The 18595-nt window shown below is 35.1% G+C and overlaps 1 protein-coding gene across 6 annotated transcripts; it reads right to left on the reverse strand.

The window, feature by feature from the left end:
* Nucleotides 1-539: 539 nt before the first annotated feature.
* CHEK1 (checkpoint kinase 1) lies at nt 540-16800 on the reverse strand. Of its 6 annotated transcripts, none has more exons than XM_074303875.1 (14): nt 16064-16800; nt 15285-15453; nt 15046-15132; nt 13585-13808; nt 11165-11229; nt 10987-11056; nt 6331-6519; nt 5659-5763; nt 4857-4952; nt 3406-3514; nt 3022-3199; nt 2587-2718; nt 2264-2365; nt 540-1760 (listed from the first exon to the last, which is right to left on the reverse strand). In XM_074303875.1, exons 2-14 carry the CDS (start codon nt 15287-15289, stop codon nt 1665-1667), a joined length of 1458 nt encoding a protein of 485 aa, XP_074159976.1. In that variant the 5' UTR covers nt 15290-15453; nt 16064-16800; the 3' UTR covers nt 540-1664. The 6 variants fall into 6 exon arrangements, with proteins under 6 accessions (XP_074159976.1, XP_074159978.1, XP_074159981.1 ...); XM_074303877.1 differs by lacking the exon at nt 16064-16800 and adding an exon at nt 15631-15733; XM_074303880.1 differs by lacking the exon at nt 15285-15453 and having other exon boundaries at nt 16064-16208.
* Between the last annotated feature and the right edge of the window lie 1795 nt (nt 16801-18595).

Here is an 18595-nt window from a genome sequence, read left to right on the forward strand (position 1 = left end):
TTTCGTCAAGAAAAGCTGTATGTCACATTCTACAGGAATCTTTTTGGCTCCTGAGTTGTTGGGTTTTTCTACTTTTTGAAGCTACTTCATATAATACTTTGTGTTGGGGCAGCTAGATGTTACAGTGGATAGAACACCAGCCCTGAAGTCAGGAGGACCCGAGTTCAAATCTAGCCTCAGATACAACACTTTTTAGCTGTGTGACCCTGGGCAAGTCCACAATTGCCTCATCATTAAAAGAAAAAATAATACTTTATGTTTGTTCATCTATGTATATGCTATACTTCCCTAATTACAATGGAAGTTACTTCAAGGAATCATTTCAGTTTTCATCTTTTTGTCCCCAGAACTTAGCACAGTGTCTTGTACATACAGGCACTTAAAAAATGTTTGGAAATACACAGCAATCAAAATATCTAAAAACAAATATTTGTATAACAAAGAATAAATGTTTCAAATTGACTTAAAATGAACGGCACCTATAGATAGATGACATTACCAAGATCACAGGGAAAGAATGCAATAAATAGTTCAAAAACTTTATAAGAATTAAGTTTACTTTATTACATTTACAAAGCATTACAAGTTATTACTATTTTATACACAACTGGGTGGTTGGTCAGAAATAAACAGTAACTACAAATAGACTTTTTTTTTTTCCAAAAAGAAAACAAGTTCAAAAAACTATGTTATGGTGACTAATTCATAAAAGAAGGAATTGTGATAATAGTTCATCTCTATCACAGTTCCATACCTATTTCTCCTAGTTTTACTCTTCTCCACCTAAAAGGCTTGGTCATCACTGCATTTTGCAGAGTAACTGAAAATTTGGTTTTTTGAAGATATTTTCTAATTACAGTGATAGATAAAAATATATCTATGTGTTAAACTAACCCATAATATTTAGGATGTGCAAAAGCAAAATGAAGGTGAAAACTGTACTTAACTAGAGGCTTATGCTCAACCTTTATCTGAAATATCAACCAATACTTCCCAGATTATAAATTATATTGCTGAAAAACACAGAAACTTTACTATATTACTAAACTTTATCAAACAGTCCCAACCAGAACATTTTAAATGGCAGGATAACTAGGTTAAAACAAATAAACAGATTTACATATTCAAGAGAGGCACTTTTGAAAATTTAGGTGTAAGGCAATACATTTCACCAAATAAGATTTACCTTACTTTACATATTGACAAATTTATTGTCCCAACCACAAGAAGAGTTCTTACTATTACATTCAAGAATTACAGTGTCCAGAAAAATCTCAAAATTTTTGACTAAACAAAATGCCAAGCACATACTAGTATGACAAATGAACTTAATTTTATTCAAAACTTGGTTTGTATAGTGAATCTCAAATTCAATAAATGTCCTGCTGAAGTTCTGCCCAATCCCTTGCCAAAGTTTTCCTTGCAAATTAAATATAAATACTCCTCTGATATTTTGAAAAAAAGATTGATATGTTTCTACGAAAAATATTTTTTTTTTTTTAGACAAAAAGAATTAGAAAAACTTGGATGGGAAAGTGAATAGCCAACTCCTCAGGAATTATTACTTTAGATTTGAGGTCTGTAAAACAGTGTTAAGCTTCTCGAGGAAGAATAGTGTCAACATAGCAGCACTGCATTCACTGAGTCTGCCCAGGGTATGTGGATCATGTAACAGGAAGCCATACCTTCTGGCTGCTCACCACATCACTTAGTTTCCCTTTAATCTTTAGAAAGTGCCTCTTGAACTCCAGTCCATCACCCTACAGAAAGGACATCAAAAAACTGAATGTCAAAAAAAAGCTTTAAGTTATATCAAACTTTAACCACCTCTGGAAAGAAAAAGAAGCAAAAATACTCAAGCCAGTATATATCTGTTGCATGTTTTCAGCTACCATTAAAAAGACAAAAAATGCTGATAGATGTTGAAAGCAACCTTATCTAATCTCCAATTTTCTTATTTAGAAATACTATGTCTCTTACACTTTGAGTGATACTGCTAGTTAATAAACTCAGGTAAGGTGTAAACACCATTAGGGTTTAAGCCTATTTTTCTTGGATTTATTCCAAAGTAATTTAGTTACTGGATATGCCAGAAAACTCTCATGTTTGATTTTATGGATGCTTTTGTCCCCCAGCATAGATTGAAGTATAGAATTATAGTGAGACTCTAAACTCCAGTATGACCAATCTATTCTCTTCATCTTCTCTGAAAATGAATACACACATCTAATAGATCAAAAACTTCAGCTATTATTCTATATACCTTAGATAGCCGGAAGTCCACTAAGATCTTCTCATCCATTTCAACCAAGTTCACTTTGAAAATCAGTTTATTGTTTCTTCTGTCAGTGGTTGACACTGTGACCTAAAATAATAAAGATCCCAATTAAGTTTTAAGTAGAACAATTCAAACAGCCAAAAAAAAAAAAAAAAAAAAAGTGTTTTCAGGTATACTTTGATCAAAGTCTTTAGGATAATTCCAAATTAAGAAGGGAAGAAGTAAAGTCAAGGATTGTCTGAGAGACCTCTCAATTTAACTGTTTAACGTTTCCTTCAGGATAAAATGTAAGAGTAACTGAATCATACCTGATTCATACAACTCTTCTTCCAGTGATAGCCTAATTTCTCACAAGTTTCCTTCAGACAATGATATGACTTATCAGCATCCAATTTGGTAAAGAACCGTGTCATCCTCTTAACTAAACGCTGCCAAGGATTCTGCATGAGATAAAAAACATCTGAGCAAATAAATTCATGCTAACATAAAATTCCTTTCTCACAACTATTAAGTCTTAAGCTTACAATCACTACTCTTTCTTAACGATTATACAACATGTCTATATCATCACTTCTTTCTTTTAATGCCCCTTTTAATTAATAATGTTGTAAAATCCAAAGACATTAAAGCTGAAACTTAAAATAGCCAAAACAAAATATGACTTAGAAAACACAATTAGTTTTCAAGGTAATAAAAAAAATACAAAGTTGTGACAAAATATTTGAAAAAAAAAATCTCTTTACCTGTGAAGAACCTGGAGTGCCAAGTAACTGACTATTCAATAACATGTGGTCAGGACATGCAGGTTGGGAAAAACTGATTCCTTGTACTAGTTTATCAATATAAGAAGGACTAGTATCCCACAAAGAAAGACCAGTTCGAGGCTCTGGTTGAGAGCTGGAGTACTTCACTTTTTCTTCACTGCAATGTTAGGGGAGAAAAAATAATATACATAAGCAAAAGACATCAATTCTTTCTTATACAACACCCCTAACCTAACTTATTCATTAGTAATATAATCAAATGGTACCAAAAAAAAAAAAAAAAAAAAAAATAGAAAAGCTCTGTTCTAGACCAACATTGTTTTTATACGGAATATCACAGTCAACAGAATTTGATATTCTTACCTGTGAGCACTATTAACTGGTGAAAAATCCAAATTTGATTGAATATGCTTAGAAAATCCACCTGGGGAATCTGATACTCCTCCCGAAGAAGCTCGAGGCCTCTTGGCACCTATGAAAGAATAGTCAAGAAAACCCCAAAATTTCAAAGGAGCTCAAAGAAACAACCGAAAATACCTTTTTATTTTTTGAATAACAAAAAATTTGAAAAAATAAAAGAGCTGAAGTAACAAATTGAAACTCGCAAACTAATTTATTTAAAACTATACACACAGAAAATAAATATTTGACTTTAATAAATATATAAATAATATATATAATATAAATAATATATAAATAATAACTTTAATATGCTGAAGTCTTCAACATACTTGAATTTTTTGGGCTAGGCATCTCTGCTTCAAATATACACAATGTATATGTATTATACTGACATGAAATTTCTATAGCATATTGTATAATATATTAATGGGAAAATGTATAATATATATGTTATTATGTAATATATAAAATAGTGTGTTTATGTAATACAAATTATTTATCATGTAATAATGTAAATATATATATACACACAAGAGTCATTATAATACATATAAATACTAAAGATTTTAACTTCAAATATGGCCATCTCTGGTGACAGGAAAAATCTTCTGTAAAGATAGCAATATATTTAAGGATACTGAGCTTAAACGTGAGAAAATGGTTTATAGTATAAATATTTTACAACAAAAGTAAAAATCTGTCTCATCCAACTTTCTTTGGCAGATATGACATAGTCCTAAGAAAACACAAGCAAGAATAACAGGTTTTACTTCTAATATAGTACTGAATAAGAGTGGTGATAATGGATATTCTGTCTCTTCCCTAGTCATTCTGGAAAGGATTATTCCCATTACAGATAATGACTGCTCTTGGTTTTAGACAGATGTTGCTTATCACCTTAAGGAAAGTTCTGTTTACCTTAATATGTTCTAATGTTTTTAACAAATGAATTTAGTATCTTGTCAATAACTTTTTCTGCAGCTTTTGATATGTTTTTGTCACCAATACGGCTAAATAACAATTTCCCCAGCATTAAACTAACCTTACGTTCCTAGTCTTTCAAATATGATACTGTATTCTCCTTGCTAATATTTTTTAATTTTTTGCATTAATATTCATAAGGGGAAAAAAAGAATAACTGTTTCATAGAGAAAAATCCAATTACCTACACTAAGGCATTTATTATTCATAAAAATAAGTTGAATAACAGACAGAAGTACACACTGTAAATCCCTATTAAGCCAAAATCCCTTCTATGTCTATCCATCTAATTATCCAAAGCACAGTAGATGGAATTTTAAAAACCTATCAGTATTTACATTCTCTCCTAAAATTAAATATATTTTAAAACAACCACATAATAAAAATAGGGGAAAAGTTTTTTTTTTTAATTACTCTTTTAAGGACTTTACCTTTCTTAAGTACTTTAGTATACCATCTGTCTTTTTTAATATCTGGTATTGTAATTCTTGATCCTGGATTTTCAATTAGAATTTTATGAAGCAAGGCTGAAAAAATAAAAGTTAAGACATAAATCATGTAGATCAAAGAAATCCACTTACTTGTAACAATAATTATTTTCCCTAGTTAGCCTTCTTTTTTGGAAGATCAATTCTAGAAAAAGGCCAATTACTACATTTACGGTGCCTTCCTCCTTTGATTTCACTCCAGGTTCTCAACTCTCAGCAGGTAAGAGTAACAACCAAAACAAAATATTTTTAAAATTACCCACTTCAGGGCAACTAGGTGGCGCAGTGGATAGAGCACCAGCCTTGAATTCAGGAGGACCCGAGTTCAAATCTGGTCTCAGACACTTAACACTTCCTAGCTGTGTGACCCTGGGCAATTCATTAACCCCAGCCTAAAAAAATAAATAAATAATAAATAATAAAATTACCCACTTCGTTAACAAAGCTATAGATCCATTTCCTATTCCAAATTTAACCAGTACTTCTTAATTTCATTTGGTTATAAAAGCAAAACAAGTCTTCAAATGACTTTACTCTATAAAAATGAACTATATTCTAATTTTAAAATTATCTTGGTAAGAATTCAAAGCACAAAACTGTGTAGAGAAATAAATCTCTAGAATTTGATCATTTATATATGTTAAAAATCATGTATTATTGTATTATATATGTGTGTATATACATATTCACACACACACATATATATAATATTATAATATTATTGCATATATTAAAACTCATTTACCTAATGGGGCAGAATCAATTTTCTTCCAAGGTGTCAGGTATGTTTTTTTTTCTTTCCAGTCACAATACTCCTGGCAATTGTCACTGGGTTGGTCCCATGGCAATTCTAAAAGCAAAAGAAATTTTTTTTTTTTTTGGTCATGTCAAGTAAATATTACAGATACTATGGGAGGAATCAACAATTCTTAAAGAATCAAAGATTTCCTCACTAGTTTGGGGTTTTTTTGGACTAATATTAGAAAATGTCAAATTAAAGAAACAATTAGAAAGTATGGCTTTCACAGATCTATGTAACAGAATTCTATCCTTAAGAATTTTTGTATGTTACCCTAATTCACCAAGACTTGAGTGCTATGACCTAAAATAAATAAATAAATATCTCATTACTGACAATTCAAGAGTAGCAGAGTAGGAACTAGAAGAAACTTAGTTTTTAAGTCTATCATTAGTTAAAGTCTGGCTTTGTACAAGTTAAATATAACTCTCCAGGACTCAATTGTAAAATAAAAGGGTTAGAGAAGAAAGTCATTGTTTTCTCTATAGTCCTTTTTGTTAATATTCTTTCTATAATTATTACCATTAAAATAACCAATAGCTCAATATAAATATATTGGCTTACATAGTTTCTTGATTCAATATATAGGAATTCAATAACAAATTGAGTAACGCTTACCCCCTGCCAGCATTGCAGTAAGTACTATACCACATGACCAAACATCAACTGGTTCTGCATGGAATTCTTTTCTCTTAAGAAGTTCTGGGGCAACATAGGGCAGAGTACCACACATCTTATTCAATAAACGCTCACGATTATTGTGCCGAAATACTGTTGCTAACCCAAAGTCTGAGATTTTGAGGTTATCTTTAAAAAAAAAAAAAAAGGCAGCAAAGTCAGTTCTGGTTAAAATCTTGTCATATAAAAAGATTAACATTTTTATTATATACTTAATGACCAGAAACTAAATCAAATAGGCATCAAAAAAGTACAAAAATCCTACCTAAAACCATTAGCCTTTAACAAAGTAAAATCAAATTTAATAAGTTGACAAAGAAGATACTTTGATTCTGAATTCTAAGCTGTCAAAATTTTTACCAAATTTAGCTATTTTCTTTTTAAAAATAAATAGTAGTTAGGACCTTTTGGCTTTGCTGTTTATACTTTGTATTTCTTTTACAGATCTTTTCACATTCGCTAGCATCTAGCATAGAGTGATTAAAAGTAGATGCCGGGGCAGCTAGGTGGCGAAGTGGATAGAGCACCAGCCTTGAATTCAGGAGGACCCGAGTTCAAATCTGGTCTCAGACACTTAACACATCCTAGCTGTGTGACCCTGGGCAAGTCACTTAACCCCAGCCTCAGAAAAAAAAAAAGTAGATGCCTACTAAATGTCAATAAATTCATTGCATACTACATTTTTTACAGTAATACATAATATTCAATTATTAGAATTTCAGAATTTATATTTGCCAGTTGTTGGATATTTCAAGTTGTACCTAATTTCTTGCTATTACAAAGAATAACTATATTTCTACACAGATCCTTTTTTTTCCTTTCTTAATACCTCAGCAACCTCAGAAAATTAAACTGACTTGTTTTTCTCCAGATTGCAAAACATTCTATGCATAAGTTAATTTTTCTTTAAGCTTAATACACATAAGAAAATAGAGCCAAAATGATGGAGAAAAAGCAAGAAGTTGCCTGAGCTGTCTCCAATCAAGTATCCGAACAAATTCTGGAGCAACAAACCAACAAAGAGAAGAGATGAAACAATTTTGCAACCCAAGGCAACTTAGAAATAACTGTTTCACTTGGGTAAAAAGGGGAGCACAGGTCAGTTTAGATGGTGTCTGGGCTCCTATCTCCAGGATGTATCAGCAACTAAGGCACCTCAGTTCTAGCTCAGAAGTCCAGCCTTGAGAGTTTCAGTCTCACCACAGAAGTTGAATTGCCAGTCCCCAAACCTCCACCACAACAGACACAATCAAGCTGGACAAGCCCAGCTTAATGGGCAAGGCCTCCAGCCTTGGGAGTCCTTAGCCCAGAAAGTCATTGATAAGGGATATGGCCCAAGCTCAAGAACAGTGCCCCCTGTAATCCAGGAGCAGAGCTCAAATTTAAAAGTCACATATTAGTCTGGAAAGTGAGCAAAAAAAAAAAAAAAAAAAAAAAAGAAAGAAAACTATAAGAAAAACACAGAAGATTTAAAACACAAACTCAGAAGAGGACAGCATTGTTAAAAGATCTACATGCAAATCCTCAGAAAAATATGAATTGGTCTCAAGCACAAAAGCTCCTGGAAGAGCCGAAAAAAGATTATAAGCAACAAATAAGAGAGGTAGAAGAAAATTTAGGACAAGACATGACAGTGATACAAAAGAAATATAAAAAGAAACAACTCCTTAAAAAGTAGTTAGTCAAATGGAAAGAAATATGAAAACTCGCTGAAGAAAATAATTCTATAAAAATTAGAATTCCATAAAAGCTAGATAGTGCAAATGGAAACTAATGACTATGATATCAAAAATCAATCAAACAAAATTTTAAAAATGAAAAAATGTAAAAAGAAAATGTAAAATCCCTCATTGGAAAAACAACTGACCTAGAAAATAGACCCAGGAAAAATAATTTAAGAATTACTGGACAAGCTGAAAGCCACAATCAAAAACAAAAAAGGCTAAAGGAATTAGAAATTCATCATCAACAAGCATTATATATAAGTCTTTCCAATAAGGGAAGGAAGGAGGAAACAAGGAAGTCCTTTATCACCACTATTATTCAAGATTATTCAAGAAAGACTAGCTATAGCAATAACACAAGAAAAAAAATTGAAGGAATTATAATAGGTAATGAGGAAACAAAACTATTACTCCTTACAGTTGATATAATGGTGTACTTAGAGAATTCCAGAGAATCAACTTCAAAAATTATTTGAAATAATTAACAGTTTTAGTGAAGTTATTTAATAAAATAAACCCATAAAAATCATCAACATATTTATGCTATGCCTAGCAATAAGATAGAAAAAGAAATCCCATTTAAAATAACTGTAAATATAAAATACTTGGGAAGCTACCTGCCAAGATAAATCCAATAATTATATGAACACAATTAAAAAATATTTTTCACAAAAATAAAGTGAGAGCTAAAAAAATTTTAAAATATCAATTGTTTATGTGTAGGCTAAGCCAATATAACAAAATGATATTTCTACCTAAATTAATTTACTTATTCAGTGCCACACCAAACAATTAAAAAATTATTTCATAAAGCTAGAAAAAAAAAGAAAAACAATTCATCTGGAAGGACAAAAGGTGAACAAATATCAAAGAAAAAAATTTTTTAAATGTGAAGGAAGGTGACCTAGCAGTATTAGATCTCAAACTATATTATAAAATAGTAATCTTCAAAACTATCTGGTGCTAGTAAGAAATAAAATAACAGATCAGTGGAATAGATTTTAGGTATGACACAAAAATAACCTATTGTTTGACTAAATCCAAAGAATCCAGGTTCTGGAATAAGAACTTACTATCTGACAAAAACTGCTAATAAAACAGGAAAATAGTATGGCAAAAACTGTTGCTGCTGCTTGTTCTTTGTTCTTGAAGAAAACCAATGACATCAGGAAGATGATGTCCTGACTTGCAAATGCATTGGATTTAAGTAAGACAAGAGCTATACAAAGTCATCAGCTTCACTCTCCTGGAGGGTCATGTGAGTCCAGTGACAAGCCTGGTTTTCAGTCCTGTATTTCAAGAATTCTTAAATGAAACTACATGTAACATAAAGAGTTAACTTTCTCACTTTAAAAACAGAGAATAAATAAGAAGGGGAAAGTAGCCTATAAACCCCAGTAAACAAAATCTTTCAGCAACCAAAATTTATATTCCTTTGGGCAGAGCACCCATATGCAATAAACCAACATCAGATACTGTATACCAAGATAAGGTAAAAAAAGGGTTCATGATTTAGACATAAAGCATGATACCATAAGCAAATTCAGAGAGCAAGGAGCAGTTTACCTGTCAGATCTATGAGGAAGGGAAGAATTTATGACCAAATAAGAGATAAAAATAAGATATAAAATGGATAATTTTGGTTATATTAAATTTAAAAGTTTCACACAAACAAAACCTATACAGCGAAGATTAGGAGGAAAGCAAAAACTTAGGAAACAATTTTTATAGGCAAGTTTCTCTGATAAAAGTCTCATTTCTCAAATAAAATGTAAAATTAATGCAAATTAAGTAATTCTAAGATACCACCTCACACCTATCAAATAGGCTATTATGAGAAAAGGAAAATGAGTAATGTTGAAGATGCTAAAAAATTGGGACACTAAAAACACTATTAGTGGAATTATGAATTTATCTAATCATCTTGGAGAACAATTTTTGGAATTCTGCTAGGTGACTATCAAAATTTATATACTCTTTGATCCAATAATACTACTACTAGTTCTGTATCCCAAAGAGATTTAAGAAGAGGAAGGATTGAGAAGATGGGAAAAATGACCTATCTGTACAAAAATATTTAACAACTCTTTTTGTGATATGGCAAAGAATTGGAAATTGAGGGGATACCCATCAATTGGGTAATAGCTGAACAAATTATGCCATATGAATGTAATGGATTACTATTGTGCTAAAAGAAGTGACAAGCAAGAGGATTTCAGAAAAGGCTGGAAAGCCTGCAAAATGGAGTAAAGCCAGGAAAACAATGAACATAAATAACAGCAACACTGTGCTCTTCTCAAGAATGCAATGATCCAAGACAATTCTATTAAGATTCATGATGAAAAATGCTATGCACATCCATAGAAAGAACTGATGGAATTAAAATCAGATCAAAGCTATTTTCAACTTTTTTTGGTAGTTTTTTTTCCTTTTGTTCTGTTTCTTCTTTCACTGACTACTGTGATTGCATATATATAATCTATATCAAATTGTTCATTGTCTTAGGGGAAAAGGAAGAAAACATAAAATTCAACATTTTATATTTAAAAAAAAAAAATGCTAAAAAGTGCCTTTACATATAATTGGAAAAAATAAATGCTACTTAAAGAAAAAAGTTTGAATCTGTCTTTGTTCAGCATCTTTTCTGACAAGATATGTTTTTTACAAATGTTACATTATTACATTACCAAAAGTTTTTAACTGTAGGACATGTACAGAATAAAGAGAATGGAATAGTTACTAAAAATTTAGATTGCCATCTATTAGATGAAAATACCAATTCTTATACCAAACAACTTTTTATTTAGTCATGTTGTTTTTATAGTTGGTAAATATCAAAATGAAGAAACAAACTTTGTTTTAATGAGCTTACCTCTGTCATCTAGTAAAAGATTTTCTGGCTTAATGTCTCTGTGGGTTATTCCAATACCATGAAGATACACCTGGGGGAAGAAAAAATTAAGACTTATTTATTCATTATTCTTCAACTGTACTGAAAAATCAATTCAAATAAAAGAATTAATCAAATCAAATCAAAGAAACAAACCTACCACCCCTGCCATAAGCTGATGGAAGAACTTCTGAGCATCTTGTTCAGGCATACCTACATCAGGCTCTGAAATGGTAAAATTTGAAGGTTTATTGATCAGTAATCAACTGCAAGAACAAGTCCCACCTTTAAAACTGAATGTTAGTTACTTCCTGCCTTATGGCAAAAAATTGAGAACTGCTAGGAAGAAACATGGTATACCATTTCAGATATTCACATGTTTTTGTCTATTCTGTCCTATCCTCACAAGAAAGAATTCAATCTGAGGAATGGAAGACTCAAAATTACTGATATAATTGTACTGTATAATATGTATGGGAATGCCTGCCATCTAGGGGAAGGGGTGGAGGGAAGGAGGGGAAAAATTCGAACAAGGGAGTACAAGGGATAATGTTGTAAAAAAATTACCTATGCATATGTATTGTCAAAAAAAAAAATGTTAAAATTATAAAATTAAAAAAAATAGAATTTGAAAAAAAAAAAATTTACTGATATAGACAAAAAAGGTAGCAATAAACACACACACACTGTACACACAAAAAAATGAAGGATTAACCAGTGTCTTTTAGTGACTAGTATCCTACAAAAGAAACAAAAAGAATAATGAATACAGGACTATCATTAGCATGTTATGAGAAGTTGACTAAGTCTTTGCTTTTATTCTAGTTTCACTAATTCGTAATATGAGAAGGGGCTCAAAGACATCAAAGATGCTATGTAGAATAAGCAAATTTTTAAAAATTGTCCAAGACAGAAATTCATGCCACTAGATTAATCTTCCTCCTATTTGAAAAAGCTTTTAATCCTCTGTATTATATAAATGTGTAAACCCTTTGTCCTTTAACTTTAAATTCTTCTCTTCTATAACCCTTCTACTCAAACCTCTCAAAAATGTCCATTTAATTCATAGATACCTTCCTTAGTTCATTCCTGAGTTGTTCATACCAATAAAAAAGACAAATTTCAATTACATTTAACAAAGTGTTTTAAACTTTAGACATCTTCAAACTGCATAGCCAAATACAATCAATAGGAAATCAGGTTCTGATTTTTTAAAAATCTGCCATCTGCCAACTTTCTACATTTTGTCTATCAATTATTAATCCTGATTTGAGTTGGGAATTAGAGAAGTAAAAGTTCCCAATTTTTAATATCTAGGTTTAGATTTTAAATGTATTTACACAGAATAGGCTTTGTTAAGCAATACTCAATGACAGAATTAGAGAATTAAGAGTTAAAAAGGTACTGCCTCATTCTAACCTGAGACATAAAGCAGGAATCTTTTCTATCATTTTCAAAAATAGTCATCAAGACTGAGTATTTCTGAAATCAAGAAGATTACTTAAGATAGTTCATTTTTTTTTTTTTAAGATAGCTCTAATTGTTAATCTAATTAGACTATCCCTCAGAAGCTCTGATTTCTTTAATTTAAGAGAAATTGATGCCCCACCCAGGATGAGCTAATCACCTGGAATCTCATCATCATGCTGAAGGACGAAGTTTTTGAGACTTAATACCCTCTCGCTCTATCAGATGCTTCTCCCCTCTGACTGGAGGGTGGAACTGTAAACTCCTCTCAAAGTTTTCCTTTCCATACAGTTCAGATCTGAATTTTCCAGGAAGCATTCCAACAGCAGCTCTACTTGCTTTCCACTCCACAAGGCATTCCCCTTGCCTGGTATTCTGTGGTTCTCACTTCTTTTCCACTTCCTTTTATGTGTTGTCTTCCTCTATTAGATTGTAAGGTCCTTAAGGGTAAGTCTAAAACCCACAACTGACTAAAATCCCCCCAAAAAAATCTTCTTGGGAATTATGAACATCTTATATAAAAAGAATTACAAAATAAACTTGGGAATAATATTTAGTTAGAATTTCCCTACAACACAATCATCCATTTAAGAAATAAAGATATCTGTTTATTAAAGTGATATTTTATAATGAATTCCTATAACTACTTATCACAGACTTAACAAATAATAGCAATATTAACCTCAACGAGGATTACATGCAATTTGTAATAATATATTTGGGCATACAACTTTCTAGTAAATATAATTTTTTAGGAAAATACAAAGCAGGGGTACTGGATACAGAACTAGGCCTGAAGTCAGGAAGACCTGAGATCAAATCTGGCCTCAGGTACTTAACATTCATTGGCTGTATGACTCTGGTTAAGTCATTTAACCCCAACTGCCTGGCATCAAAGCTAATATCAATGCTTATTTCCAGCTTACATGGTTGGAGAATTAATTAATTATGGTTGATTTTTAAATTAATTAATTTAAAATAATAAAGAATGATCAAAAAATAAATCAAATATCAGCTCAAAAATCAGGAACTTTTCTAAAAATTGAAAAAAACAAATTTGGTAGCTCTCTCATCTTAATGTTTAGAACATCATTTTGTGACTATTTTCAATACCTATTCGATCAAAGAGTTCTCCCCCACTGCAGTACTCCAGAAACAGATACTGAATATTGCCTTCTCGCCGATGACCATAGAATTTCACTATGTTCTCATGGTTTAACATTTTATTGATGCAGATCTCTTTCTTAATGTTATCTGGACAATCTATGGCACGCTTCATGTCCACAATCTTTACTGCAACTGCTTCTTCTGTTCGCCTATTCACAGCAAGTTGAACTCTATAAATTAAGCAAAAAATAATTAACTTATCATTTCATAAACTTTTACATATTTAAACCATATACTGATACTAAAGTGCTAATTAAATTGAAGAATTTAGGATATTAATTCTTTAATTACCAGTAAGTGGTACTTTCTTTGATAGGTATTTCTTTTGAAATTTCAAAATTAAACAGAAACCTAGCATATAACTAGTATATGGTGGGCACTTTGTAAATGCTTACTGATTAAGAAAAAAATTCAAAAATTGCTTTACCCAGACTAATTTCTTGCCCAAAAAAAGAGAGAAGGCTTTTCTTACCAGAAGCAGATCTTTGTTACTTCTAATTATTCAACACAAAAACCTAAATGCCCTAGAGATAGATGGGTTGGGCATACAACACATACCAACAGCTACTTTGATTTGAGAAACAGGATTTCTAAACCTTATTACCAATAGTCACATATTTTACAGGTTTAAAAGAAAGGAAGCCAAATGAAAGAAAAACCATGATGGATTAGTTCCCTTCCAATCCTTTGAAAATAGAATGTTAAGCACAGAAAGGATAAGAAAGGGGAAAGACCGTGAAACACAAAAGGAGCCACCATTTTGTTTTAATTTTAGTTGAGAAAATAATTACTTTGTCCATGATCCCCAATTCTTGACTTTGACAAAGTATCTGGCACAAGGTAGACACTTGATATGGGTGCTGACTGACTGATTAACCTAGAACTCCCAACAGCTGATGGTTAGTCAATAATGATTGCTACAATAATGATAGCTGACAAAATAGTATCAACTTCATGGCAGAGTTGTAATAAGGAAAATGCTTCATAACTATTTACTTTATAATCTATACTGGATAGTATAACATATTTAGAATAAGAGATACAATGTCCCTTCCAACGCTAGCATTCTACAACAGAACCCAAAGGCAAAATAGAACAGCGAGACAATGACTATTGCTAACAAAATATCACAATCCCACATAAAGGGAAACCTCTAACAGTTTTTGCAGTGGGAAAGAGAGGGGAAAAATCAGTAATTAAATTCATTTCCAAATTAGTATTATGTATCTTGATTTCCCCTTAATTCAGTCATTTAAAAATCAGTGGTGTCAAATAGAAAGGGATCCCAGCAGGAGCTCAGAGACAACAAACGAACACGTGTTCAGGGCTGCAGCTTCCCCAATATCTGCTCTCTGCTCTCTCAGTCCGCACTGTCCAGCGCACTCAATGCTGGGCGCTCATACTTACTCTCCATAGGCTCCTTCTCCCAAAGTCTGCACCAAGTCCCAGTCCTCCACAAAGGGCACGGCCATGGCTCTAGCAGTCACTATCTCCCTGAAGCAGAGACACCAGACAGAGACGGGAAATAATGACAAATCTTCACGGGGCGTAGCATACTTAAAGTATCTGCTAGCTCTTCCTCCCTCCCAGCTGTTAAGCTAATCCGGTCTTCACGAATGTCAACTTTGACCCCAACAATAATTTACCCCATTAAATATATCCATCCTATGACTTGTATTTATTCATCAAGGAATGCTGGGACGGCTTAGTGGATACAGTGCCAGCCTCCAGGGACAGAAAGTCCTGGGTTCAAGTCCTGCCTCTGACACATTCTGACTGACTTTGGGCAAGACACTTAAAACCTCTCGGACGACTCTGAAAAAAAAAAAGAGTGTCAACTGCAGAAGTGCAATTTCCTGACAGGATGAAATCACAGGTCACAAACGCAAACCCCTGATTATAAAATCAAGCCCTCCCCTCTCACAGCCCTTAAAGGGCACGGAAGGCTTGAGGGGGAGCAGGGGTGTAAGGCAAGGGATTCAGCTGTGTGACCTCAGGCTAGACCCTTCCGTCTCCGGCCCAGGCTTTCACACGGAAGAGGAGTGGGCTAGGAGGAGCTCTAAAGTTCCCCCCGGCTCGATTCCACTCGGAGAGGGCCGACATAGACCCCCGCAGCGGGGGGCGGGGCCGGGCAGGGGAGGAGAGGGCCGAGGTGAGCTTGCCCCGCCTTCCCCTCCGCTCGCGGCGCTCCCCCCGCTCGAGCTCGGTTCGCTGCCCGCCCGCCTTCCTGCCAGTCCTGGGGCCTCCGCTCCGGCCCTGACGAGCGAGCGGAGTCCCCCGGCCTTGGGCTCGGCTCCGAGCGGTCCTCTGCAGCTTCTTCTCCTTCCCTGCCGGCTTCTACCTGCGCCTCGCGGCCAGACCCCGAGCCCACCGCTCCCCATCCCCACGGAATCACTCCCGGCTCGGGCCCGGGAAACCAACTTACCGAGCCGCAGCAGCCGCCGCCTCCGGAGGAATCCAAACGCGGAGGCTTTCCCGCCAAAATCCGCCAGTCACGGCACGACTGCAGACGTGCGCGCTGCAGCGCCGTAAAGCGAGAGGCCGCGCGCGCTCCCGCGGGCTCGGAGGGCGGGCTCGGAGGGCGGGCTCGGAGGGCGGGCTGGCGGGGCGGGGGTTTGAGGTGGGAGTGGGGCTGGGGGGGCGATTACCGGAGGATTAGACCGGCTAAAATGGAGCCCTGGGAAAGGTGGAGTTAAAAAGAACAGAAATAAAGGTAGGGGGAGACTTTTACCTTGGATTCAAGAAAGGGAGAGGAAGCTATTGCAGTTGCTAGGTAAATACAAGCACCGAGGCCAGAGCCGTGGGTACCGCAGCCTTAGCGGCCGGCTGCCTAAGCGGATGCTAGTCATGGTGGCCAGGCTTGGTGATGGCCCGAAAACCTCCGTCTGCGAAGGCGATGAGGCAAGGATGTTACCGTTTCTCCGTGCCTTCGGTCAGTGTAAACGGCAAATTGTAAAGTGTCTCACTTTACTCAAAACAAATTTGTCCTAAAGGATTAATCACCGCAACTCAGTCACGAGGGCTTAGCATCCACAAAGTCATCTTAAAATCTTTTCGATGCCATTTTACTAGTCTCAGGCCTGCTGCTTATTAGTTATGCGCCCTGAATATAAAAGGCCAGGGTCGTCCACGGCATCCGGGACAACTGCCTCACTTAAACCCGACTCCTGCACAAGGCCTCACCTATCTCCTCAAGAGCAAAGGAGCACACCTCCAGCAGAGCCGCTGAGAAGCGCAGCGAGCCCGAGTCGCAGAGGGGAGAGCCGGAACACTCCTACGCAAGGGGACGCAACGCCCCACTCTAGGCTGGAGCCAGCTAGTTCCCCGGGGAACCCTGCCGTTCTCCACCAAACGCAAACTTTATTTCAAAGATGGAAGGAAGGAAGGAATCATGGAAAGAGAAAGGGGAGAGCAGGGCTGGAAGGAAAGAAGCAAGAGAGGAAGGAAAGGCGAGCATTTATTAATGGCTTATGTCATGTTCTCTCTAAAATGTCATGTTCTCTGTTGAGGCAGCCTTCATTTCAGTTCAGAGTAATCTAGTTTTTCTGGAGGCCTCTCTCTCTCCCTGGCTCCCAGAGCTTGAGCTCCCGCCTGCCTTCTCTGACTTCTGAATCTGAATGAGGATGGAATGAATCTGTCTCAGCCTCTGAGAGCTTCTAGTGAGCTTGTCCTCCCTGGCCCTGAGAGCTCCTCCTTCCTTATATGTGCCCCTCACTGAGTACACACCAATCATTACATCACTAGGAAACCAGTATTTGTTTTAGGATTAAATCAGTGCTAAACTATATTTAATCACTGTCTCCTCAATTCCACTTGTTTCAAGTTCTGGTCCATAATATCTCCTTGTAGGATCAGATCAATCATACCGAACCATGCTAAATTAGATAACTATTGTCTCTCTCAACTCCACTGACTTAGTACCTTGTAAGAATCCTTTGTTTCAAGTTCAGAGTTCTGGCCCATAACAGGCTTACTCTGTGCAAAGCAGTGTAAAGCATTGGGGTATGCAAATAGAAAAAGAAGGACCCTGCTGTGAAAGAACTCATACTTTAATAGGGTTTAGGTATATATGATAAGAGTTATTGGCTACAAGTCAGATGGAAAGGTCTCCTGGTCCCTAGAGGAACACAGGCAAAGTAGATGGAAAGTTCTCTTTTTTCATTTAATTTCCACTGGTAAAATATCATTTGCTGTTGTTGAACCTCTTAACTATGTCAAAGATTTGGTAGCAAGAGCTTTCTTTTCAGTAGTCATGGCTTGCAGTACCCACAGAAACAGTTGCAAGGCTGCTTCCTTAAGAGAGATCCTGCTCCCCGAGATCATGGTTGACCCCATTCTTTAACCAACTCTTACTTCCCAACTGATATGTCCCTTTCTCCTGAAGCCTGAGCTTCTTTGTTAGGCATGGTCAGTAATCACTTTCTTCCCTGGATCTCCTGTTGATAGTATTTTATTTTATCATTTCCATGTAATGGTGTTTGTTTTGTTATTCAGTTAAGTCCCACTCTTTGTATCCCATTTGGTGTTTTCTTGGCAAAGAAATTGTAATGGTTTGTGATTTCCTTCTCCAATTCATTTTATAGATGAGTAAGCCGAGGTAAACACCATAAAATAAAGTAAATACATAGCTAGTAACGTGTCTGGGACTGAAAGTCTTCCAGGCCCAACATTCTACCTACCGTGCCACCTAGCTGCCCCTAGTTAATCTTGTATTATTAGACTTTACAATCTATGAGGCCTAAGACTTTAATATTCCCCAAGGCCTAGCAGAGTGCTCTGCACATAATTTTTTATTCTAGTTCAGGTAAAAACCATGCCTACCATTAAATATTAGGTGATACTGTAGTGATAAGAATGAAAAATTTGAAGTGAGAGGAACTTTAATCCTTATGTGATTTGGGAAGAACTCTTACTGGTCTCAATCTTCGCTATCCCTAAAATAAAATGGTAGAACTAG

This window comes from Sminthopsis crassicaudata, chromosome 3, assembly GCF_048593235.1.
Source record: "Sminthopsis crassicaudata isolate SCR6 chromosome 3, ASM4859323v1, whole genome shotgun sequence".
NCBI classification, from domain to species: domain Eukaryota; kingdom Metazoa; phylum Chordata; class Mammalia; order Dasyuromorphia; family Dasyuridae; genus Sminthopsis; species Sminthopsis crassicaudata.

Excerpts from the sequence above, each read along its gene's own strand:
- CHEK1 (XM_074303875.1), bottom strand. Across the intron at positions 13,809-15,045 it reads GGAGAAGGAGCCTATGGAGA|AGTTCAACTTGCTGTGAATA; the intron begins GTAAGTATGAGC and ends CTTAATTTATAG. Across the intron at positions 11,057-11,164 it reads ATCAGCTTATGGCAGGGGTG|GTGTATCTTCATGGTATTGG; the intron begins GTAGGTTTGTTT and ends TTCTTCCCCCAG.